The 27712-nt window shown below is 41.2% G+C and overlaps 1 protein-coding gene across 3 annotated transcripts in view; it reads left to right on the top strand.

The window, feature by feature from the left end:
- Nucleotides 1-27712, top strand: part of si:dkeyp-14d3.1 (transmembrane protein 132C) — a 1066091-nt gene that overhangs the window by 970899 nt on the left and 67480 nt on the right. For all 3 annotated transcript variants that reach the window (XM_059988236.1, XM_059988235.1, XM_059988237.1), the window contains one exon: nt 17364-17569. In XM_059988236.1, coding sequence (XP_059844219.1) covers nt 17364-17569 — 206 coding nt within the window. The remainder of the gene's footprint in view (nt 1-17363; nt 17570-27712) is intronic.

Raw genomic sequence — 27712 nt, 5'->3', positions numbered from 1 at the left:
AGCATTTGATGACTCTAAACTTGTCCTCACTGGAATTTAAAAGCATGAGGTGAATAACATTGAAACCTATTGAATATTAAAATGCCCAGATAGATGGACGTGGAGATGACATTTTCAATAGTGGGTGTGTCTAGGACAAGAGGGCACAGCCTCAGAATTCAAGTACATCCCTTTAGAACAGAGATGAGGAGGAATTTCTTTAGCCAGAGGATGGTGAATCTGTGGAATTCATTGCCACAGATGGTTGTGGAGACTAGTCATTGTCTCTATTTGAAATAGAGATGAATAGATTTCTGATTAGTAATAATGCCAAGTGTTATGGGGAGAAGCTAGGAAATGGGTTTGAGGAGATTAATAAGTCAGCCGTGATCAGGTTGCAGATCGGTTTCGATAGATTGAAAGACCTAATTCTGTTTTATGGTCTTAAGTCCAACTGCTGGCCATGTAATATTCCATTTCAAAACTATATCCTACATGTGTTATCTATATAGGGCTGCTTTTTCTGTGTGATTCAACTCATAAATATTTATGGATTAATGGTTAGTTGGAAAGGCAGGGGTGATTAGTGATAACATAGGGCTGATTAACTGATTAGCTTGGCTTTGTCAGGGGACAGGTCTTGTTCAAGCAGCTTGACCGATTTTTCTAAAGAAGTTGCAAAGTGTATTGACGAAGGCAGTTCTGTAGATGTACTGTGAGGCTCAACAAGGTCCAGAAACTGGAGATTGGTCCGAACTGTTCAGGCCCATGGGATCCAGAGCAAGTTAGCAAATTGGATCTAAAACTGGCTTGGTAATAGGAGAGAGAGGGTGATGGTAGAGGGATGTTTTATGATTGAAATTAGTCTGCATTTAGTGGTACTCTACAGGGATCTGTGCTGGGACCCTTGATGTTGCTAACATATCTGTGGCATGGTCAGCAGGTCGAGAGATTAGTGTAGCTGTAGGCAGCATGCAGGGTAGTGTTAGACTATAGGGTGATAGTGATGAGCTGGTGAAATGGGCTTAGGAATGGCAGGTGCAGTTCAATCTGGGTAAGTGTGAGGTGATGCATTTTGAGAATACTAATGAAATATACCATGAAAAGTAGGTTCTGAAGGACTGTTGAGGAACAGGAGGAATCTCGGTAGGCACGACCTGAGATCTTTGAAGGTATTCAGCACAGATACATACTGCGGTAAGGAAAAAAGCCATGCGAGATGCTGGCCTTCATTAGTTGGGACAGGAATGAGGATGTCTCTAACTTTATCAGACGTTGGTCCAAGCTCAACTGGAATATGGCAATCAGTTCTGGTTATCACACAAAACAAAAGATGTGAAGGAGATTCATCAGGATATTGCCTTGGATGGGATGTTTTGATTATGATGGGAGACTGGAGAGGCTAGGATCCTTCCCTGGAATGGAGGATGTTAAGAAGGGACATGATTGCGATATATGTTATTAAGAAGGATCAACTGCAAGAATCTTTTCCCCTTATCAATGGTGAATAAAACTGGTGGACGTAGATTTACAGTAATGGTTAAGCGTTTGAAGAGATTTAAAGGAGACCTTTTATATCCAGAGAATGGTAAATACCTGAAATGTATTGTGCGAGTGAATGTTAGAAGCAGGATTGCTGACAGCATTTAAGAGGTGTTTAGAGGAGCTCTTGAATTGGTCAGGCTTTGAATGCTGTGAGTCAAGTCCTGGAAGACAGTATTAATACCAATGGGTGACCACTGGACAATTAAGAAATGGTGGGCCAAATGGCCTGTTTCCATGCTGTATGTCTCTATAACTCCACATCTTAGTGGTGGGAATCTGTATCATAGAATAAGGGAGTTGGAGAGGTTTTGGCACAAAATTCTCCATCTTACAACCCTGTGTGCTGTCTTCTCTCAGACAACCATGAGAAAAAGAAAGAAAACCCTAGAACATGTTCAAAGAAAAGCATCAAACCCCCAATGCACCAAAAAAAGAGGTCAAATTGTGCAAACGGCAAAAAAATTAGGAAAAAAAAAACAGAATATAAAACACCAAATCACAAATCATTGAACCAGTCCCGACATATTCACTTCAATCTAGCTCTGTGTCATTCGTTAACTTTAGGCCTCAGAGCCAATCTGCCCCGATCAAAATTGCACAAGATAACACCCAAAATTGGAGTGACCAGAAGCCATAATGTGAAGTACAGAGTCCAATCCTGACTGAACCTCACCCAAGTCCCAGGACTCTGGCAGCATTGAGCAAGAGAAGCAGCTTCCTATACAGAAGTAAACCAACACTGGCTGGTCATAGAATTGACATTGAGCTGACCTATGATTCATGTTAGCTCCGCCAGCTATGGACGTAGAAGTACTGGGGTAGAACACTAAATAGGGCTTCATTCTAAAACCGATGTAGGGCATATATTTTGCTACTAATTCTACTCTATGCCAATAGCTGCAAACAACATTAAAATGGCTGAATGCACCATCAGATTTCAAAATGAAATACTCCATGATCAAATTGTTTACGAGTATTCATTTGTGGTGAACTATGTGCCTGTCGGGACACGCCCCTGCTGACTGCTCCTGTGGCTCCTCCCACAGGCCCCTGTATAAAGGAGACCTGCGGCCTGAAGATCGGCCTCAGTCTCCAGGACCTTGTATGATAGACACTCACTCCTGGTTCCTTCTTCCAGTCAATAAAAGCCGATATCTCGCCTACGTCTCAGTGTGAGTTATTGATGGTGCATCATCATTACAGGAGTGAAAAGGTTCGTTCTGATACCAAATCCAATACCATGATATTTTTATACATTAACAGTCTCTAGAATAAATACTGTTTGATATATAGAATCTCGTACATATTCTGGAGAGATCTGTGCACTGATCTGAAAGCACTCAGAATGATTTAGTGGACACAAGAATATATGGTTCAGAGTAGATGTGACAAAGGCATATAACAGGGCCATGAAACTAATGGTTTATTGACGAAAAATCACTCATTTGGTTATTTTTATGCCAAGGTTTTCCTTTATTGTCGATGATGTCTTCACCTGCAAACCATAAATGTGAGTTCCTGTTAATCATTTTGAAATAAAATAAGAATGAATACTGTTTGTCAAGATGAACTGAATTTAATACATGTAAACAAGCAAGTCTAGGCGGTTCATCTTCTATTCTTCATCTGTCTCCTCTGAAAGGTGGAAGAAAATATCTCTTCCTAATCTCAGATGTTATCCAATGTAGCTGTGCCTGTATTAATACAACCAACTGCATACAGAAAAGATCCCTATGTTATAGTGAACGAAGGGTGAGTGGATAAAGAAAAAGTTTCTGTGGTGTCTCTCTAAATAAGCAAGTTTGTCTTTCACTATAATAACTTTCAGTGCCTTATGAAGCATTTCTCTCCAGGAATGTCAGGATTGCTACTGCAATACTGGTTCTGACTGGAAGCAAAAAGCTGGCCCCAGGGCTGGTTCCTGTCAAAAAGAGCAAGATTCACAACGAGTTAAGTCACGTCACCAGGCTTACTGATCGGCAAGTTCATCGAATAACTTTCAAGGCCTAAGTGTGTCACTGACAAGCATTCAAAAGCAAAACCATGTAAAAGGATTAATAAAAATAATTGTGCTGTTGCAACATTTAAGAAGTTATTAAGTGTTAAAAATTGAAACATAAGCGATTAAAAGTAGCTGAAACACACTTGTACAGTACCATGCAGAAGTCAGGCTTACATGTACATATATGTATATCTAGGGTGACCAAGACTTTTGCAAAGTACTATAGGAAGGTGGTAGAGAAACAGAAGTAAGAGTGCCTAACTTTGTATTAGCTCAGTAATATTAAGTGTCATTTGGTAACTGGAAAGACATAATTATCACTGAACCCTAGCTCTACATATGTATGCCTAGGACTTTCCAACAGTACTGTACGTATAAATATATACATGTTAGAAAGCTCAATTAATTACAAAAATATAAATTAACTGAATGCTCAAGCACCTGAACCGGCATGAATAACTTCACTCACCTCGGTGCTGAACTGATTCCACAATTTATGGACTCACTTTCAAGAACTCTACAACTCACGTTCTCTATTATTTTTCTTATTTGCTTTCCTTTTTGTATTTGCAGTCTGTCATCTTTTGTACATTGATTGTTTCTCTCATTTCATTTGTTTGTAGTTTTCTTCGTTGATTTTATTGCGTTTCTTTGTATCTACTGTGAATGCCTGCAAGAAAATGAATCTCAGGTTGGTATGTGGTGACATATATTGTACGTACTTTGATTATTAAATTTACTTTGAACTTTGTTATCCACCTCACTTGGATTCTTTCCACTGAAATGACTGCGCGTGGATGGAGTCTAACCCGGCTCAAGGTCAGTAGAGAGATTTCTCAGTGTATCAGTTGGGAAGCTGCAGAAGGTTTGCACTCTCCTTGGGAAGTTCATTTGCAGAGAGCAGTCAAGATGACAGCGGTGATGACTATTCAGGAGTGCTTGCCACTTCAATATTTATGTGAAAGGCTTTGAGAAGTGCTTCAGGTTGTCAGTCTGATCCTATCCAGGAAAAAAAATACATCACTGCTGTAAAAGCTCAGAAGTGCTACTCATCAATCCACAGATATCGTGGGAAGTCTGGCAATGAGCTTGTGGCAAAGGATTTGATAAAAACACGTGGAAAAGAGACAGGAGGAAGTCAGTTGGCCCCTCAAGCCTGTGTTGCCATTCAGTGAGATCACAGCCAATCAAATACCACATTTCCTGCTTTTCCCTGAAACTCTCACCTCCATTGTACTTTAAATGCCTCTCTATTTCTGCCTTGAATATGCTCAATGGTTTTTCTCCAAAGACTCACATCCCCCTGAGATAATAAAGTCCTCAAACAAGTGACCTCCTGGCACTGTGCTCCTGCTTCTACTAAATTCCTCTTCGTATCCACTCTGCTAAACCCCCTCACAATTATATATGTTTCAAGAAGACCACCTCTCATTCTTCTCAGCTTCAATGAGGATAAGCTGAACTTGCTCGAACTTTTTCACGTTTGCCCGTTTCTTCTTCCCAAGAATCATCCCAGTGAGCCTACTCTCCAACACACCAGTGTCAGAAGATCCTCCCTGAAATATGGAGACCAGCCTGCACACAGTGCTGCAGGTGCAGTCTCGCCTGTGCCTGCATTTCCCTTTAATCTCCATAACTAAAACTGCAAGTCAATATTCCATCTGCCCTACTATGTCTGTGTGAGAAGCTGTACCCATATGCAAACATTTGTGTCCCATGTACCAGGACCCCTGGATTCCTTTGTACTACAACATTTTGAAGTTTAACTCTATTGAAGTAAATATAACTTGCTTTTTCATTTTCTTCCCAAAGTGATTAACCTCACAGATACCTGGATTGTATTCCATCTGGCAACTTCTTGCCCACCCACTTACACACTTCATAGCTTGTTAAAACATCTGTCTTTTGTATCATCAACAAATTTAACTACAGTAAGTTTGCTAAATTGGCTGATGATACAAAAGAAAGATGTTTAACCAGATGTTTAAAAGATGTTTGGCCTCCTCTACTATCAAGATGAAGCCATACTCAGGTTGGAGGAACAACACCTTATATACCGACTGGGTAGCCTCCAACCTGATAGCATGAACATTGACTTCTCTAACTTCCATTAATGTCTCTACTCCCCTTCTTATCCCATCCCTGACATATTTAGTTGTTTGTTTTTTTCTCTCTCTCTCTCTGCCCATCACTCTGCCTGTTCTTCATCTCCCTCCCTCCCCCTTTCTTTCTCCCGAGGCCTCCCGTCCCATGATCCTTTCCCTTCTCCAGCTCTGTATTCCTTTTGCCAAACACCTTTCCAGCTCTTAGCTTCATCCCACCCCCTTCTGTCTTCTCCTATCATTTCGCATTTCCCCCTCCCCCCCACTACTTTCAAATCTCTTAGTATCTTTCCCTTCAGTTAGTCCTGACGAAGGATCACAGCCCGAAACGTCGACAGTGCTTCTCCTTATAGATGCTGCCTGGCCTGCTGTGTTCCACCAGCATTTTGTGTGTGATGTTTAACCAGATATGAATCAATGGCCATCGGAGTCAGTGTTTGGCCTCTTCATTAACGTGGATTATAGACAGTTGGAGTCCCAGCGCAAATCCCAATGGCCGCTGACTGCTAATCCAAAGGCAACCTGTATATTCTGACTCTCTACCTTCTGTTTGTGGATATTTCTCTTTGTTCTTTTGTGCCTTAATCTTTTATGTGATATCCTTATGTCTACTGCATCTACTATTTTCCTTTTATCCACTATCCACTTTTATCCATTATATTCACAAAGAACTCTAACAAAGTTGTCAAACATGTTTTACCTTCTTTGAGACTGCATCAACTCTGCTTGATTCTTTTGGTTTTACTAATGCCTTGCTGTTTCATCCTTAGCAATGGATTACATTTTCCCAGTGTCAGATGTTGGGCTAACTAATGTAATGTTTACTTTTTAATGTTTCCCTGCTTTCTTGAACAATAGCATAACTCCCAACACTTCTTCTCCTGAGGCACAGATTTTTTAAAAATTCCTCACTTCCTTTATTTAATCTGTGATTAAAAAGTTCAAAGTACAGATATGTCACCATGTATAACCCTGAGATTCATTTTCTTGCGAGCATACTCGATAAATCCACAATAGAGTAATAATCATAACAGAATCAATGAAGGACCACACCAACTTGGGTGTTCAACCAGGGTGCAAGAGACAATAAGCTTTGCAAATACAAAAAAGAAATAATAATTAAAAAGTAATTATCAAGAAATATCAAGAACATGAGATAAAGAATCCGTGAAAGTGAGTCCATTGTTGAGGGAACATTTCAATGATGAAGCAAGTGAAGTTGAGTGAAGTTACCCCTTTTAGTTCAAGAGCCTGATGGTTGAGAGGTAATAACCATTCCTGAAACTGGTGGTGTTAGTCCTGAGACTCCTGTAACTTCTTTCTGATGAGGTCAGTGATAAGAGAAAATGATCTGGGTGGTGAAGGTTCCTGATGATGGATGCTGCTTTCCTGCAACAAAGCTTCGTGTAGATGTGATCAGTGATGGGGAGGACTTTACCTATGATGGACAGGGCCATATCCACTAGATTTTGTAGGATTTTCCATTCAAGAGCATTGGCGCTTCCATGCCAGGCTGTGATGCAGCCAGTCAATATAATTCCCATTACACATCTATAGAAGTTTGTCAAAGTTTTAGATGTCATGCCAAATCTACACGAACTTCTAAGGAAGTAGAGGTGTGTTGTTGTATTTTCTTTGTAATTGCACCTACCGGGCCCTAGACACTCCTCTGAAATAATAACACGAAGGAACTTAAAGTTCTGACCCCCACTCCCTGATGATCCTCTGATTTTCTACCATGAAAACCAATCTGAAGTAATTTGACCATTTCCATTTATTCATTCTGCAGTCTTATCCTCTAAGAACCTGGTATTTATTTAAGCAAATCTGTTTTTATATACCTCTAGGAACTCCTAATATCTGTCTTTTTATATATTTTGTTAGTTTACGGTAATATTTTATATTCTTCACTCTTATAAATCGTTCTTTGCTGGTTTCTAAAAATTTCTATGTTCTAAAAAATCATTCTCAACAAAGCACTACTGTGTGCACAATATTACTTGTCTTAATAATAAATGTGGGAAGTTAGGCACCACATTAAATCATGTTCTCCTGGGCAACTGCACTTTAGTCAAGTGAATGAATTTTCAGACTCTATATACATATTTAGTGAGAGCTGACCTTTCCCCATTGCCATACTGTCATGCTGTAGTTTGCCTTAATCTTCATGTGAATTAACTGTATTTTAGAGGGAGAAGACTTAAAAAAAGAATGAAATATTTTGGATTAACTTTATTACTTACATACTTCACATACAAGAGGCGCAAAAATCTTTAAGTTACATCTCCGTTCAAATATGCAATGTGCAATTATTGCAATTTATAATAAATCATATGTGCAACAGGATAGTGAATATAACACAAAAATACAATTGTATCAGCATGAGTTCATCAGTCTGATGTCCTGGCATAAGAAGCTGTCCCGGAGCCTGTTGGCCCTGGCTGTGGTACCGCTTCCTGGATGGTAGCAGATGGAACAGTTTGTTGTTGGGGTGACTTGGGTCTCCAATGATCCTTCAGGCCCTTTTTACACACCTGCCTTTGCAAATGTCCTGAATAGTGGGAAGTTCACATCTACAGATGTGCTGGGCTGTCCGCACCACTCTCTGCAGAGTCCTGCGATTAAGGGAGGTACAGTTCCCATACCAGGCAGTGATCTAGCCAGTCAGGATGCTCTCAAACGTGCCCCTGTAGGGACTTTTTAGAATTTGGGGGGTCATACCAAACTTCTCAACTGTCTGAAATGAAAGAGGCACTGTTGTGCCCTTTTCACTACACAGTCAGAATGTACGGACCACATGAGATCCTCGGTGTTTATGTCAAGGAACTTCAAGCTGTTCATCCTCTCAACCCCAGATCCATTGATGTCTATAGGGGTTAGCCGGTCTCCATTCCTCCTGTAGTCCACAACCAGCTCCTTTGTTTATGCAATGCTAAGGGAGAGACAGGTTTAATTCAATTGCTATTTATTACCATTAACCCCTCTATATATCTTAAATGATTGCCTGCTGCTACTTGTGCCATGTGTTTAATGGTATATACATTAGGCTTGGAAGGATTTCTGCTAATTTTCCATCATGGATATCTGTGGAAGATATGTAGCAATTCCTATCAACACTGTAATGATTTCAATGATGTCAAGATAAGGCTTTATCACTTCTATCCATTTTATCTTGATCAGTGTTATGGTTAAGAGAGCTCTGAGTGTCTTCCACTGTTTCAAAACAATCTCTAGAAAATATAATTGAAGACCTCAAAGCAAGATTGCTGTGCTAGAGAGACATCGGAGACTGCTGTGTACTCTGCTTTATGGAAACATGGCTCACACTGTCAATTTCTGGATACAGTACTGCAGCCTGATGGGGCGACCATTCTCCGCAAAGTTAGGACAGCTCAGTCTTTTAAAAGGCAGAGGAAGTAGAGTATGCTCTGTAGTTAACTTAACATGGTGCACAGACATTGTGGTTCTGTCACAGCCCTGCTCAGCCAACCTGGAACATCTAGCGGTCAAAAGCCATCTATTTTATCTCCTGAGGCAGTTTTCCACCAACTTATGCTGACTGGTGTCTTTCCATCAAGAAGTCCAGGATCCAGTTACAGTGAGGGGTTTTGAGTCCCATTGAGGACAGTTTACCGACCATCCTCTGAGGCATCATCATGTTAAGTGCTGAGCTGAAGTCAGTGAACAACAGCCTGGCATGCAGGCATCATTTTCTAGATGGGACAGGATGGAGTGGAGATCCAAGGGTGTGGACATAATCAAAGGATCGGATTGAGCAGTAGGCAAACTGTAAAGGGTCCAGTGTAGCTGGAAGATGATCAAGGTGCCTGTCTAAAACAGTCCCGTTTACCTGTATGTGGCCTATATTGCTCAAAGACTTTTCTGACCATGTACCTGTCCAAATGTTTTTTTAAATGTTGCAGTTGCTTCACTTTCTACAGATCCTGCTTGACCAGCTGAGTGTTTCCAACATTTTATGTTTTTCTTGCTGAATCCATACTCTTGCTTCACAGGCAGAATCTCCCTGGGACCTTTCCAGTCTTGTCCTTGGCACCTCTGATCTCTCAATCCCTCAGACGATGCAACCATTACATTTCCTCCTATTCCTGACCCTTGCTCCCGCCTCCAGGTTCTCACCTTGCCCCTGATGTCTGAGTTCCCATTTCTCTGCCGATTATTGCATCCTTACAACCTTGCTAGTCTGACTGCCTCTAGACCCAACCCCCTTCAGTCTCCCCACACTCTGGCTTCCCTGATCTTTCCTGAGTCCAGAGTTGCATGTTTGACTCCCTGAAGTTATTTAGCTCCAGATCTCAAACAGTTTCCACCTCTTTTAGCAAAACGTGAGAACAACAGGAACACTCCCACAACAGGAAAAGTTCTTCCTTTCTTTGACTACCGCCATGAAACCCAAATAAAGAAATGGTAATTAAATCCTGTTGTTATACTCTTGTTTCCTGAGAAGGGTAAGGAAATTTGGCACATCTTCATTGATTTTTTATAGGTGCGCCATAGAACGTATCCATTCCAATGCATCACAGCTTGGTGTGGCAACTGTTCAGCTCAAGGCCACAAGAAATCGCAAACTTGTGGGCACAGTTTAATGGACTCAGTCTCTACTTCCTGCTGTCTCAGGAGAGTAGGCAATGTAATCAGAAATGCTTTGCACTCCAGTAATTCTGTCCTCTCCCCCTTTCCTTCATGCAGAAAATACAAACACCTGAAAACAGACATTGACGGGCTTATGGACATCTGTCATCTCAATTAATGCAAGAGCTGCATTCTGAGACAAAAAAATGGCATTGGTCGTAGCAGACGGCAGACAATAATCGTGGTTCATTTTCACCATTTGCTAAGGTCTCGGTTTGTCACCTAGATATATGGGGAGAGTTCAGCAAAGTAATGGTTCATTAATTCATTAAGTCCAATGCAGGATCGCTACAGCTCTAATTTTAGGACTGTGAGTTCTAATTTGAGGATTCTACCACTTCCCAATATCTGTCACTGTCCTTATCCCTGCACTCACTTCCAGCTGCACTTTTTCCAAGACAAAAATATTTCTCGATTCTTCTTTGTCAATGTTTTGTAGCCTGGGAAAAATACACACGCAGGACAACAAATACTTTTATAGATCTTTATTTCCCTTATCTACTTTAGATGTTTTAGTACAAAAAGAGGGTATCAAAATAATGTCAACAAAATGAATTTAAAAAAACACAGTTCCTGTTACAATCTCCTCATAATTTCAGTCAAAACACTTGTGTATCAAGTAGTTACTTGTGCAGTGTAAAAATAAATTAAACAAAATATACAAAACCAATAGAGTGGCAATTCTAGAATGCCACCAGTCATGTACCTTATACACAACATCAAAAATATAAATAAATATATCTCATCTTCATTAAGTTGTATACTCACTTAGGCACATGCATGCTTAACTTCCAAACACATATACGCTCGACTCTGAAATGGTTTCTCCTCACTCACGTTACATGAACAAAGATTAACACATTCACATTACTCTGTGACATCCACATTTGGTAATGAAACAATGAAGTAACACAAAAGTAAACTTTTAAACATCTTTTACAATATATTGCTTTGTAGCTAAATTACTAGAAAGACTCGACCGATAAGGAACTTTGCACAACCACGCTATCCAGCGCTGATACCTTACTCGCGAAAATCTAAAGTATCCACGTGCAAAACATGTCAAATTCCCGATATTCTAGATTTACAAACAAGTATAAATGAAATTACATGGATATTATCAAATATTATTCACCTTTCCTCACCATATGTCCAGTACCCGATGTTTGTTCTAGAACATTGCAACTTTTTTTCTACTCCGCACGTGCATAATGACTTAACCATTTTCCCTTAAAGGCACAGGCAGCTATTATGGCATTACCAGGGTGAATGCCTAAGTTCACTATAACAATAAAAAAAATATTCAACAGTCACCTGGTTACAAATGTGATCTTTCTTCCAGTGCATCCTTCTTTTACTTCAGACGTTACACAATCTGTCAACTGCTCCCGTAAGAAGACTACATGCTTCCAGTGAAATTGAAAGAACATACATTCCAATACATGTACTGCTGACTGACATTTATTGGATCTAAATCTTTATAAAATCATATATCAGTTCGAATGTTTAAGTGGCCTTCTTACTCAATGCTTATTAGGGTCTGAAGCTGAATCTCAGTGCGTCATTGGCAGCCCTCAGTTCTAATACACTGGGTTTATTCTTCCTAACTCACTCACTGAATCTCAAAACAAAATGCCGAGTTGGATACTTTGGAGGTGCAAGAGACTGAAGGTTCTTGTATATGGAACAATGAATAAATAAGACGCTACAGGAATTCAGCAGGTCAGGCAGCATCTGCAATGAGAATGGTTAGTTAATGATTAAGATCAAGACACTCCATCTGAAATAAAATCCTCAATGTTGAAAAATGCCCTCAAATCATAAATCAGTATTTTAGAAAACAATGATAGAAGTTGGAACAGGCCTTGATTACTTATGGAAAAATTGTAAAATGATTTGATGGTATTGCCTGGAAATTGACTCACTCTACATTCAACTGTGAAGCAGGTAACATTCAAAGTTCATACACATCTGACCTTCTTCAGTATTAAAACACACTGAGGAGATGAGCTTTGCCCAAAGATGCACTACAATAGTCAGGACAGAACAAACTGGATTAGCTGTCGGGTATCACTGGACTTGTGTTGTGACTGTGAAAGGCCACGTTGCCAGTCTACTTTGGAATCATTCGGTGATTGACTCCTTGCTTACCTTAAGCATGACAAGATAAGAAAGAGGATGAAGAGTAGAGCATGTGGTCCCTCAACCCTTCTCTGCTGCTCAATATGATCATGGCGGATGTGACCTTGGTTTCAGCTTCGGATTCCTGCTTATTTTTCAAAACCCTTGGCTCTTCGATTGGTTAAAAATCTATCTAGTTGGGCCTTGAATATATTCAGTAATTCAACCTCCATAGCAAACTAGGATAGACAGTCATAAGGCAATGCAGCATGATACAAGCACAATGACCCAAGTCCATGCCTTCCATAGTGCCCAGAAAGCTTGTCCCAATTCCTTGCATTTGGTCCATATTACTTTAAGCCCTGCCCATCAATGTCCATATCCAAGTACTTCTTAAAATTATACTTTTGTACCTCCCTCAACCATTTCCCATGGCAGCTCATTCCATAAAATCATCACCCTCTACATGAAGAAGTTGCCCCTTAGGTCTCTTATAAGCCTTAATCCCTCTCACACTAGCTACGTAGATGTGCCTAAAACTTCTGCACCATACTGTATGTCATTGGAGTAATTTTTGCACAGTACTGTCAAGGTTTATTTTGAATCACACTGTATATGTGTTTTGACTTTTCATTTGCTATAGTAGTATCAGCTAAGATGGGCAGGTTTACTATAAACCGATTAAGAAAACAAAGCAGGTTTATGTGATTGGAAGTGGAACTGGACTGTAATTAACTGGACTGTAATTAATCCAACTGTCATTCCTGTTAATGTCTTTCAAAGAAGACTATGATTCTAATTTCCAATTCAGGAAGCATTTGTCATCTTCCCATCCAGCAACCTTAACACATGGTTATTAGGCGTTAAGATATTATTGCTATTTTGTTTCTGTATTTATCTGAATATTTAAATAATTGTAATGTGCAGATAGGTGTTGGGTACAGACAAACTCATCTTCCTGCTCAGGCAGTCTGTTGAGGGTGAGGCTGATTTGTTTACGCCCCAGTTCTGCAAATTCTGAGCTGGTTGATGAGGCCAATATGAGAGTCACGGGCTTTCCCTCAGCTCAGTCATGTGGTGCCAGTAGTGTAGGCAGGTGGGTCCTCCTGCCTAATTTGCTTTTGTCAAAGATACCCAAGGATTCCAGTGCTCTGCTTGATGTTCCTTCTGTATTTTCAGAAGCAGAAACAGAATTAGATTTAATATCACTGGGAAATGTCATGAGACTTGTTGTTTTGCGGCAACAGTACTGAAATACATAAATTACTGCATGTATTTTATATATACACTGTAATACAGTGGATTCCGGTTAACTGGGACACATTGAGATGAGTATGCTTTGGCCCAGTTACGTGGCTTCACTAGTTAGCCAAGATTTCATGAAAATAATGAAAAAGGTATAAAAAAGACAAATTTCCATTTAACTGAGTAACAAAGTATGTATTTAAATAAAATACAGAACAAATTAGAACACTACAAGTGCTACTACACTTTTGTAACTGTGTATTGGTTCCTAATAGTCAACGGAGGGAATTCATTCTAGTGTACGCTGCCGGGTTCTTGATTGACTATAAATGAACACAATCAGTGCAGACACAATGCAGATAATGGACTGCTTCATAGAAAGCCTTTGAAGATTACATCCTCTAAATCTTCATTTTCATTCTAACATTCAAGATGATTGCCGATATCTTCAAATTCTCTGCAGTTCCCAACTTGTTGAAGTAGTGAAATCGTTTTGTTTTCACTTCTGGCCGGCTCTGGCATCTTCAAGTCTCTATGCTTGAAACCACCGTGAGCAAAATAGTTCTGATTTGTCTTACTACTTACTTCTCACCAACAGTCCGTGTCAACAATCACTACTTTTTGAACAGAAACACGTGCAACGGATGCATTTTAAAACTGGTTAGCTCTCAGCATGGTATAGTGTCTAATGGCTACACAAGTGCACGTGACTTACTGACACTGGCAACAGTCTCCTGTTACAATTAAGCAGCAGAGTGTCGCAAATAAGCACAGGGAATCTTGGCTATCATTGCTTTTTAACGACAATCACACACAGCTGATGCTATTCGCTCTAAGCACGAGGACCGCCTAAAGGCAACACGTTGCACGACCGATCCTGCTTAGAAGCTGTTCAGCAACAGTCTTCTGTCCCAATTAAGCATATCATTAAATAAATAATTGTTGCAACAACACGACAAAAGAAATTCTGAGGAAGTGCTCATGAATTGCTTCATTGATCATTCAGAAATCTGATGATGGAGTGGAAGAAGCTGTTCCTAAACATTGAGTGTGTGTCTTCAGGCTCTTGCACCTCTTCCCTAATGGTAATGTCCTGGGTGACGGGAGGTACGTAATGACCTATACCTCCTTTTTGAGGCATTGCCTTTTGCAGATGTCCTGGATACTCCAGAGGCTAGTACCCATGATGGAGTTGGCTAAATTTGCAAACCTCTGCAGCATTATTCAATCCCCCCCCCCCCCATACCAGACAGTAATGAAATGAGTTAGAATCTACAGTACATCTGTAGAAATTAACTTTCATTGATGAAGGTAGCCTCACTCAACAACAACCTTGAAATATCTTTAGTTTATTTTTGTTTATAAAGAACTCTTTCACTAATGTACGTAATTGGAGCTTAGCTCCTTCAACAACAGAAAGGGCTGGAGTAGAACATGAAAAGTAGAACATGGTTTCTGGGTGTTCCGGTCTGGTAGGTACAGATTCACAGAGACACAAGAGTCTATGGACTCTGCAACTCATGTTCACCATATTATTTATTGTAAATGTAGGCCTCCGTCAGTCTCGATAGACCATTTGTACCTTGGAAAGTTTCCAGGGTGCAAGCCTGGGCAAGGTTTTTTGTATGGAAGACCGGCAGTTGCCCAAGCTGCAAGTCTCCGCTCTCCATGCCAGCAATGTTGTCGAAGGGAAGGGCATTAGGACCCATACAGCTTGGCACCAGTGTCGTCGCAGAGCAATGTGTGGTTAAGTGCCTTGCTCAAGGACACACACGCAGCCTCAGCCAAGGCTCGAACTAGCGACCTTCAGATAACTAGATGAACACCTTAACCGCTTGGCCATGTGCCAACACATTTATTACTTACTACTTTTTCATTATTATGATTTGTTTTGGCACTGTTTGTCTTCTTTTGCACACTGGCTGTTTGTGTGCAATTTTTCATTGATTCTAATGCTTTGATAATAAATTTACTTTGAACTTTGAAATTTGAACTGTGGATTCACAACAATACTACAGACTGTGATGTGACACAGAGATCCTTGTTGGATCACAGGGTTGATCCTGATTAGCTAGGGAAGTGGGCCAAGGAGCACCAAATGAATTTCAGTACAGAGTAACATTCACGGGGTGCTGGAGAAGCTCAGTGTGTCAGGCAGCTTCTATCGAGGGGGCTGCATAGTCACTGTTTTGGCCTGAGACCCTTCATCAGGACTGTTCTGCTGTGGGGGGGGGGGGTGTGGCTAGAGAGAGTGAACATGGAGAGGCTGTTTCTCAAAGTGGGGAAGCACTAGGACCAGAGGGCATAGACTCAGAATACAAGGAAATCCCTTTAGAAAAGAGATCAATTTCTCTTTTTGACATAAAAACTTTTCCCTCCCCTCCCCTCTTCCTCTATTCCCCACTCTGACTGTTTACTTCTTCTGTCAATCACCATCCCCTGCTGCCCCTCCTTTTTCCCTTTCTCCTATGGTCCACTCTTCCCTTTGAACAGATTCATGCTTCTCCAGCCCTTTATCTTTCCTACCCACATAGCTTCCCCAATCATATTCTAGCTATCCTTCCCCCACCTTTTTATTCTGGCATCTCCCCCAATCCTTTCCAGTCCTGAAGAAGTGCCTTGGCGCAAAACGTCGACTGTCTATTCATTTCCACAGATGCTGCCTGACCTGCTGAGTTCCTCCAGCATTTTGAGTGTGTTGCTTTGGATTTCCAGCATCTGCAGAATTCCTTGTGTTTGGGAATTTCTTTAGCTAGAAGCTGGTGAATCAGTGGAAATGGAGTGCTATGGAGGCCAAGTCAGTGGGTGGTATCTTCGATTAGTAAGTGCACCAAAGGTTATAGGGTGAAGGTGGAGGAATGGTATTGAAAGGGAAAATAGTTCAGCCATGAAGGAATGGTGGAGCAGACTTGATGGACTGAATGGCCTAATTCTGCTCCTATGTCGTGTGGAAGCTCAAGCCAATGTGGGACTTGTACTGTATATGGTAGGGCTCTAGCTGGTATAATGGAACAGAGAGACAAAACCACACTTGAGGTACTGTGTACAGGTTTGGAAGATAGGAACGAAGTGGTTAATCTGGAAAGCGTGCAGAGAATGTTGAGGGGAATGTTGCCAGGATGAGAGGGCCTGAGTTACAGAGAGAGGGTGGTCAGGTCGGGACTTTATTCCTTGGAACGCAGGAGAACGAGGGGGCAACCTTATGGAAATGCTTACAATTATGAGGGGCACAGACAAAGCGGATGGTAACAGTCTTTTCCCCTAGGTCCAAAACTATGGGGCGTAGGTTTAGGGTGAGAGGGGGAAGATTTAAATGAGACCAAATGAGGGCCAATTTTTTTTCACACAGGGAGTGGTGAGTATATGTAACGAGGAAGTGGTTGAGGCAGGTACAATAGGCTCATTTAGGAAACACTTGGATAAATCGATGGAGAGATGGGGTTTAGAGAGATATGGGACAAATGATCAGCATGAAATGATCGGACTGAAGAACCTGCATCTGTGCTCTATTGTTCTATAACTATGCCATTCTGAAAATCAGTTTTGTTCTGCTTAATGAGATTGATACGGCAGTTTCACAGTTCCCTGGGTATGAAATTAGCATACTAAGAAGTATTACTATTGTTGTCGACTTGGGGCGTAAAATCTCTCAGCTCTTGTTTTGTGCAAGGTGATCACTTCCAGTGCCCCAGTGATTAGGTTTCTTTCTTTTGTCACAGGTTTCTGACAGATGTGACTACATCCTGGTGAATGGGAAAGAGATGCGAGGCAAAGTGAATGCCATCGTCAACTTCACTTACGAGCACCTGAGCGCGCCGCTGGAAATCACTGTGTGGGTGCCTCGGCTTCCCCTTCAGATTGAAGTGTCCGACACGGAGCTCAGTCAGATCAAAGGCTGGCGGGTTCCCATCGTCTCGAGTAAAAGGTAGGCGCCTATAAACAGCTCCACTGTAGTGTCTTGTCCTGTGATCACTACATGACGTTACATATATTGACTGTACACCATTGGCGCAGGTGGGGTTGCCCAGTAGATCTACACTGGTATTCCTGCTTTACACCAGCCACTTTCAACTCACCCATCAGCACTTTTCCTGACATACTTAACATTGCATTTTTGTCAATCGGCCCCAAATGAAAGATCTACATTCTAGCCATTAAAAAGCGGTTTCTCACTGACCTCGGAATGAATTTACAAGTGACTGTCTTGCGTACTCTTTACTCATAGATGAGTTCTTATAGAACTGACCTCGACATCTTTCATTTTTCTTCATTTTCCCATGGAAACAGAGCCTGCCTCGTGTGCACATAGGACTCTCATTCACAAATAATCCTGCACGGAGTGGTTGCTGAAGGCCTGATAGTAATACTTTGAGCTTTGGAAGGTGCTCATGTTCAGAAGTGGCTTGTAGGGGAGGAGGAGGTTCAGATGTTGGAAAAGTGGAGATTGGGATCTAGGGTTGAGAGACTGGAAGGAGACAGTAGTGTATGGCCGTGTAGTTGGAGGATATAATTATATTTAGTTGCAAGAGATGGTGAGAGCAGATGGTGAAAGGGGCATGGGGCGAGATGGTAGGTGTGAGGGTTAAGGGGGATTGTAAGCAGAAACAATTAGCCATCAGACTCTATGGGAACCAACCAAGTAAGCTAGTTTCTCTTAAGCATACGTAAGACTGACATGTCTTGTGATAATCTACCTCGCTCTGATTAACCTACACCCTTCATTGGCCACACATGCAGAAAAGAGCTTGAAGCAAGTCAACCCAGAGATACACTGAACATGTTCCGGATCAAAGCCCTGCCTGAGACCAAGTTGCTTGTTACTCCAGATTCTCACCTCTGAAATCTCGGAGTCCCTCTCATGCATTGAACACTAGTTCATATGAACCTGGAAGTAAGCACACTTTCTTAACCAAGACAAAGGATTTTAGATGAAACCCTGAAACAAGCAAAATGTGAAGATCTTTCAAGGTTAGTTCAGGCTGAACATTTAGCTATAGCAGTTCCACCGTGTGGTAATGGCTAATTACAACTCATTCACACCAGGAGCATAAAGGATTGCAAGAGTTAAATGTTGTGACCACAGAAGTAAGAAAGTTGAGTTTATAACAGGTCTGAAGACAAATACCTTTGCATTTCTTTGGGGTATGTTCTTGCAACTAGAACTTCCAGGTGTGATATAATTAATTTGCCTCTGAATCTGTTATGTATTGGGGAAAGATTGCAATTTGCAGTTAATTTAATCATCATATTATTTAATGCTCTGTTAAGTTAGACAGTGTACAGTTATGTCTGAATCTTTACAGAGAATAGCAATTATTTTTAGATAATACCCTTAATTGATGATTACAAAAGAGACTAAACATTTATTAACTCTTGCAATCCTTTATGCTCCCAGTGTGAATGAGTTGTTAATTAGCCATTACCACACAGTGGGACAGAAAATTAAGTGTAAGATGATAACACTCTTACAGACCTGTTGAGAGTCTGTAGTTTATGTTTCAAGACAGAGAGAAACGAGGAGCAGCAAGCAGTAACTTCAGACTGAGGGGACACGTACAAATGTGAGAAAGGAGAAAGCTGTCCAGAAGGGTGCTTGGTTAAAGTTGTTTTGATCAACGTAAATCGGAAGAGACCTGCCACTCACAGTCAGACAGAATGCTCACTTTCCTTCCTGGTCATTTCCCACACAAACAAAAACACAGTCAATAAAGTTCAAAGTAAATATATGTCACTATACACAACCAATAGGTTTCAATAGGTACATGTAATATCAGAGAAGTGTATACAATGTACATCCAGAAATTCTTTTTCTTCTCAAACATCCACGAAAACAGAGGAGTGCCCCAAAGAATGAGTGACAGTTAAACATTAGAACCCCAAAGCCCCCCCCGCTCCCCCCCTCCCAGGCACAAACAGCAGCAAAGCAATTACCCCCCCCCCCCCCACCAGCAAAAAAGCAACGGCGCCCTCTACCGGGACTCAAGGGTGCAGCAAGCATCAGTAAAGACACAGACTTGCAGAACCCCAAAGACTACTCGTTCACCCGGTATTTGACATTCCACTGGCTCGCTCTCTCCCTAATAAGGGAAAAAGAGGTGCCCCGTGTCACAGCGAGAGGGGAGACATAACAAGCAACTCACTGATTTACAACGTTAAAAGTCTGTTGCGTCGCTTTCTCTGAGCTCTGTGCCCAAAGAGTCGGTCCCGGAAAGGCTCAGGTCTCTGGACACACTAACTACGGCAGTGTGCTCCCGTTGTTCTGTGTTCTCCTGCAACACCTCAGCCAGGGGCACCAGCCTGGAATCTCCAGAGCCATGAAAATCCCTGAAGGCACGCTAGTCTTCCAGGCCGCATCCTTGGGATATAAAAAAGCGGCCGGCCGTGACGCCCTGTGAGTGGGTCCCATTTCCGCAACATACCAAAGTCAGTGTGTAACTCCAGGTCAGGCTCTTCAGAGCCTGAAAAGGGAAAAAAAAAGATATCAAAGATAAAAATAGAGATGTTTCCAAAGATGCAAGCAAAGGAGTCACGATCTGGTGCCATCTTAATTTTGCTCTGCCCCTCCGAGATTCATTTTCTTGTAGGATACACAAAAAATCCATAATAGAATAATAACCATAATAGAATCAATGAAAGCCCACACCAACATGGGCATTCAACTGATATGAAAAAGACAACAAACTGTGCAAATACAAAAAGAATGGAGAAGTAATAATTTTATTTATTTATGAATAAATAAGCAATAAATATCGAGAACATGAGATGAAAAGTGCTTGAAAGTTTGTCCATTGGTTGTGGGAACATTTCAATGATGGGGTAAGTGAAGTTATCCACTGTGATTCAATAGCCTGATGGTTGAGGGGTAATAGCTGTTCGTGAACATAGTGGTGTGAGCCCTGAGGCTCCTGTACCTTTTTCCTGATGGTAGCAGTGAGAACAGAGCATGTCCTGGGTAGTGTTGGTCCCTGATGATGGATGCTGCTTTCCATCCTGCAGCAACTCTCCTTATAGAGGTGCTCAGTGTTGGGGAGGGCTCTACCCATGATGCACTGGGCAATATCCATTATATTTTTGCAGGATTTTCCACTCAAGGGCATTGATGTTTCCAATCCAGGCTGTGATGCAGCCAGTCAATATACTCTCCACTACACACCTACAGAAGTTTGTCAAAGTTTTAGATATCATGCTGAATCTCCGCAAATTCTTAAGGAAGTAAGGAAGAAAGGAGAATATTTTTTTGTTTCTTAAATGTAACAGGTTTTCGCTTCAGAAAGTAAGGGTAAAGATACTGTAAGGTAGGGCTGGGATGGAAGTTGGAGGGAAGGAGATGATTGCAGAAGGAAAAAGGGACAGCAATCAAAGCAGGAAAAAGGTTTGATTCCCATTCCTATTCCAAATATCAGCCCATGGCCTTTTCCACTGCCATGATGAGTCATGCTCTGATTGGAGGAGCAACATCTTATATTCCGACTGCATAGCATCCAACCTGATGGCATGAATGTTGTTTTCTCAAACTTCCAGAAATTGCCTTCCTCTCTTCTCCTTCACCATTCCTTTACCTCAGTTTATCTCCTTCCCTGTTCATCACATCCCTCTGGTGCACCTCCTGCTTCCCCTTCTCCCATAGTTCTCTGTCCTCTCTGAGCAGATTCCCCAACTCCCGCTTTTTATCTCGTCCTACAATCAACTTCCCAGCTCTTTACTACAACCCCTACCCTCACCTGATTCACCTATCACCTACCACCTTGTACTTCTTTTTCCCCTCTCCCCATCTTCTTGCTCTGACTTTGCCCCTTTTCCAGTCCTGATGAAGGGTCTCGGTGCAAATTGTGAACTATCTTCTCTTTCCCATGGATGCTGCCTGACCTGCTGAGTTCCTTCAGCATTTTGTGTGTGTTGCTTTTGGAAAAAGTTGTGCTTGTGCCCTGACATTCTTGAAGAACCACATGCTCTGAAGTATTGTGAACTCATCCTTTGGCAGAGAGAACTAGTACATTTAACCGTGATGCTTTTCCCACCTGCTGCCCTTGTGAAAAAGCATGTTAATACAGACCTAACATTTGCTTGTTGTGTAGAATGAAAACAATGTAGCTGAAATGACCTTGGTTCAAAAGAAAAATTAATAGAATGAAAATAGAATAAAAGTCAGTGTCACTGTTCCAAGGTTGTTCATCCAAGTGATGTCAAAATATTTGGCCTCCTTTTATATATAAAGAAAACATCAACCAAGTAATGATAATTAATATTGTCACACAGTATGAAGGATTAGCTGTTCAAATCTGCCTTTATTTCAGCTTTTTGTCATTTAAAGAATGTCGGTGCAGGTCATGGCTAAACACTACCAGAGTTAATCACTGGGCTTCCATGTGCTGCTCACCAGTCTTGTTATGTGTGTTTGGTTTCTGCTCAATTAAGCTAAATTACATTGGCTCCTGGGAGTAATGAGCCATTTGCTGGATATTCCTGAAGAAACACATGATCTTAGGTATTGTGAGCATGCGTAACACAGAGTCGTGGAGAATTCCTCTTCTGTCACTCTCTGGCCGATAGATTAGATTGACAATGTGAGGAGGAATGGACTGAGGACAAGTTTTCATACACTGTGCAGTGAACTTTTACGTATTAGGTGATGCTTGTAATTAGTAGCCATAATGCTCTCCAGACAGCAACTAGAGCTACAAAACAAGGATTTTTTTTTGTAGCTCTAAAAAATATTTATTTTCCTTTATTACATCTGTGCTTAAAATGTCCTCTTATCATATTTTATCATAAATGACAATATCACAATAATTATTTTACATACACTTTATTTACATATTATGTATCACCTGTTATAAGATGCGATTTGCTAGAAAGTGTAGGGTCAGCACCAAATGCCATGCTTCTCACATCACTTGGTCTATTTATGTTGCCTTATTTATATTTTTGAACCATTTATCACTGCACAGAAGAAGGCAATAGCAAGCCACTTCTGTAGAAAAATTTGTCAAGAACAATCATGGTCAGATTGCCCACCTCATATGATATAATAATGATGAAGATTATTTTTTATTATTTATTGTAACTTAGAGTGATCTTTATGTCTTGCTGTAAGAAGGCAACAAAATTCATGACATATGTCAGTGATAATGAGCCTGATTCCGATACAGTTACTGTCTTCATTACAAATGCACATAATGACTATTGCAGGAGAGTCGCTCTCTCAAGGAGAACATCAGGCTGACAGAACAGTTAAACAGTTCTCGGTTTTAAATGACATGCTCATGCATGCTCATGCTCATGAGTCATTTAACAAGTTAGCTGAAAGATGCTTGAGAACTTTGACAGGTGTTGTGAGTCTGACTGGAGTGAAAGAAGCTTTACTTATGTTGAGCATTGAGCATCGTGGGCACGCTATGTTGGTGCCAGAATCTGTGGCAGCACTTGTGGGCTGCACCCAGCGCATCCTAAGGTTGTGCTGGCTGTTAACGCTAATGTGCATTTCACTGAGTGTCACGATGTACATGGGTTCAATAAATTAATATGAATCTGATTCTTCTGACAGAAATCAGAACCAGAATCAGGATTAATATCACAGGCATGTATGCCGAGACTTGTTGTTATGCATCTGCAGTGTATTTCAATACAAACTGTAAATTACAGTAAAAAGATATATAAAATATATATTTAAAAAGGTTTAATTAAATAAGCGGTGCAAAGATGAGAGAAAAATGCAGTGAGGTAGTGTTCATGGGTTCAATGTCCATTCAGAAATCTGATGGCAGAGGGGAAGAAGCCATTCTTGAATCGTTGAGTGTGTGCCTTCAGGCTCCCATACCTCCTCCCTGATGGTAGAGAAGAGGGCATGTCTGGGTGATAGGGGTCCATAATGATGGATGTCACCTTTTTGAGGCATTGCTCTTTGAAGATATCTGGGATACTCGGGGGGGGGGGGGGGGGCTGGTGTCTGTGATGAAGCTGACCAAGTTCACACCTTTCTGCAGCTTATTTTGTTCTTGTGCAGTGCCCCCTCCCTATAGCAGATGGTGATGCAGCCATTTAGAGTGCTTTCCACGATACATCTGTAGAAATTTGTGGGTGTCTTTGGTGACATACCCAGTCTCCTCAGACTCCTAATGAACGAAAGCTACTATTGAGCCTTCTTTGTAACTGCATCAATATGTTGGGCCCAGGATAGATCCTCAGAGATGTTGACACCCACAAACTTGAAATGGTTTACCCTTTCCACTTCTGATCCCTTGATGAGGACTGATGTGTGTTCCCTCATTTTACCCTTTCTGAAGTCCATGATCAATCCTTTGGTCTTACTGACAATAAGTGCAAAGCTGTTGCTGGACACCACTCAACCAGCTGATCTATTTCACTCTTGTATGTCTGCTCGTCACCATCTGAAATTCTGCCAACAATAGTTGTGTCGTCAGTAAATTTATAGATGGCAGCTGAGCTGTGCCTAGCCTCACAGTCATAGGTGCAGAGAGAGCAGAGCAGTGGGCTAAGCACACATCCTTGAGGTGCGCTTGTGTTAATGTGATTGTCTCTAGAAAAGGCATAATTCTGATCTTTGGACCGGATTTTGCAGCAGAAGTATCAATTGAGGCCAGTGGAGAATAAATCAACATTATTGATATAAATCAACTTCCTGTGATGTTGCACTGTTCAAAGTGAAATTCGTATATTGCCTCCCAAGATGTCTTGCTTCTCCAGAAGCTCCCAATATCTCATCCAGGGTCTTAGTACTAAAGTACATGGGACACCTAAACATTACTGCCCAATCCATGATAACTCTGCCAGTATAATGCTTGTTCATTTCAGGTTAAGTTTAAACAGTACAGTAAATTTAATTACAACCAAACAACCCCTTTGGTGCTGAAAATTAACATTAATAAGCATGAAGTCTTAATCCTTCAGACGTTAGATATTTTAGACATGTTAAACTATTTTCTTTTTCTGTATTTTTCAGTTTTTTTTTTCTTTTATTGCCTCCTCATCTTCCCTCTGTTTCAGTTTCTAAATAGGCTTTAGCATGGAATTCCCTGTTCTGTTTTAATAATCTTGACAAATCCAAGTTCAGGTGATTGAATTCTTCTGTCTGATTGTTCAAAGAGAAGCCCTGTTTACTTCTCCTGTTAACAGGGCTCCAGATCCCCTGGAGAGGGCACCAACTTCCCTTAACTCTCTTAATCACAGAAGACTCCGGTGCAAATCCCTTAGAATGCCCATGGGCAAGTACAATATAAGGATTATCTTCCACAAAGGAATTTCTAACACTCCAGATCAGCATTGGATTTGGGTGAAGTTGTGCTCAATATCTCCCGATTAATCCCCTTTCATTGTTTTTACATGAATCAGAGAACCAAAAGCCACGAAGCTCCACGTTCATCCATCCCGGAGCGTTTTACTGACCCCCATTTAGTTTTCATGATTCTTAAATCTGTCTTTTTTTTGTAGCCAACTCTCTGCTGGGATACCTGCTAAGAGGTATAAATCAGATTGTGCAGCACGGTAATATAATCCTGTCTGTTATATAATCCTATTTCTATGAAAAATGAAATGTGCTGCTGCCGCTTGGGCACATTTGCAACGCCTTTCTGATTTCCACCTCAGTAAGTTTCAAACTAACTCGGGGCAGCTCTTGCCGAAATAGCCATCATAGTGTCGATGTGAGTTAAAGATGGATTGAACCAAGCTTGTTCAGTACCTCACACAAGTAAGACCTTTAAAGATAGATGATGCACCTGACTCCCCACTGCTTCATCCATCTCTCACAGATCTGCATAGAATAACTTAATGGAATGAACATATTGCTCTGCTTCAGATGGTCTACCTCGCATTCTCTGAATTAAACTGATGCCACTTCTTCCATTTCCTTACGTTTTTCACGATCACTTTGGCTGTTTCAATCCCCTTGTAATTTAGTAATCCTTCGTCAAAGCATCCAGCAGGGAAACGGGAAATGTTGGCAGAGGAATGGCTGGCAGAGATTAATTTGGACAAGTGCAAGGTGTTGTGCTTTGGGAGGTCAAATGTAAGAGGAAAAAAATACAGTCAATCGCAGGACCCTTGGGAGCGTTGATGTACAGAGGGATCTCCAGGTGCAAGTCCATAACTCCCAGGAAGTGGCAACACAAGTAGAAAGGGCGGCAAAGAGTTGAGCTGTCGGGTATCAACGTCGGGAAGTCATGTTGCAGCTGTATAAAATTACTGGATCTTTTCCCGATATCGAGTAGCTTGGAGGAGCAGAGGGACTTTGGAAGAATGTTCGCCTTTCCTTAAAATTACCGGGGTGGATCAATAAGCTGGTTAAAATATATATATGTTTTCCTTACTAGCTGACATGAAGGAGAAAAGAATACGGAGATTATGTGGAACTGTACGCAACACAAATTAGACCCAGGCAAATTAGAACTGAAGTCTAGAGTTTTTGTCACCACATGTAGGAAACTGCATTGCACTAAACAACATACAGTGCAGGTCTACATGTTAAGACTGGAAAATTGTAACCAAGAGGAACGATTGGATATGCGAGTGTTATTCTTTTTCTTTTTGGAATGGAGGAGGCTGATGATATGTGCAAACAGATGAAGACACCTAGATACAGTTCATAAGAAGTATCAATTTCCTTTGGCAGAGTCGTCAAAAACCAGGCGGAGTAGATTGGAAGTCGTTGATAAAATCGTAACAGGACAGATAACAAGACAAACGAAAATCAGCCAAAGGATAATGGGGGTCTGCAACTGTCTGATAGGATGGTAGTGACAAACAACCCCACCACACTGTAGCAGGACGCGTGTGCTTGGAGATCCTTGGCTTGCAGGCGTGTGGACCCTAATGCTGGCAAAATGAATGGCGGTAGATCAGCTGAATGTCTTTCTTCTACATCCTAATATAGAATATAAAGTGACTTTAGAGGGATCTAGAGCAGTCTCATCAGAGTTCTCATTCCTTCTTAAAGGATTAATTTGAGTTTGGATGGTATGAATGATATGCCTTCCTTTGAGATTATAAACTTGAATTTAATGGTCAGTTAACCTTGGTACATTATGTTATTCAATCAATTCCTGGTACTCCGTGAGAAAAGTGGAGCTGGAGATGTTTCTAGGGTGGGAAGATTGGAGAGAATGATGCCATAATTGGCAGGGGGAGGCCAGAAACCTTTTTGATGGAGTAGGTAAGGGTTGGTGGTGTTACTGCTCTGACAGATATTTAGCCAGCATCTCCCTCCTCCCATTCGTTGTGGGATTCCTGAGCCCCAGGAAACCTGCAACTATAGTTTTCTAACTCACAGGAGCAGGAGTGAACACTCATGTCATAAGTTGGTGGTCTGGGAATACTTCACCCATTTTGCAATTTCCAAAGTCTTTTTTAACAGATTTCCTCCTTCATGGCCCTGTTGACCATATCATTGAGTTTTCCTAAGCATGACCCTTCCTCAGAAATTGATAAAATTTGTCAAGGAAGGCTTTTTCTCCTAAATCCATGTTACCTTCAGTCTACTGAGGTATTAATACACCAATCAATGCTCCCCCCCCCAAAAAAAAAAACACTGGTTTCATTGGTTTCAGTATTTTATACAATGGAAGTTATTTATATCCTTGTAGATAATTGTACCTCCAAGAGGACCACAACCCTGTCATTGGGTTTGGAGGTTTGTGTAGCTCAGTGACCTGGAGAGCTTTGTTGGCTGGAGCCTGGACCTAGTGCTTTGACTCTTGATAGGGTCACTCGTGCCAAACAGGTCAAGAGGTAAAGGCCAGACTGAGATGGTCCAGGTTCGGGAGATCAGCTCAGGGCTAACAACCATGACTGGTCAAAAGAACTTGTTATGGAAACAGCAAAGAAGATTTCTACATCTGTGTGGTTCGAGGACCTTCATCACGGCCCTAAGCACCAGCAATGTATCAGGCTGTCACAACAGATCATTGTAAATTCCCCTTTTGGAATGTGTGCATCACAGGGTCAAATCTCTCATAATTTATTTCAACATTTTATATTAAATGGAAGATATTCATATCTCTGCGGATAGTTGTAAATATTTTATTCCCTCTTAGGAATGCCTGCATCATGGAAG

The sequence above is a fragment of the Hypanus sabinus genome, chromosome 13 (genome assembly GCF_030144855.1).
Source record: "Hypanus sabinus isolate sHypSab1 chromosome 13, sHypSab1.hap1, whole genome shotgun sequence".
Lineage (NCBI taxonomy): Eukaryota > Metazoa > Chordata > Chondrichthyes > Myliobatiformes > Dasyatidae > Hypanus > Hypanus sabinus.
This window is presented reverse-complemented; position numbering and strand designations above follow the sequence as displayed.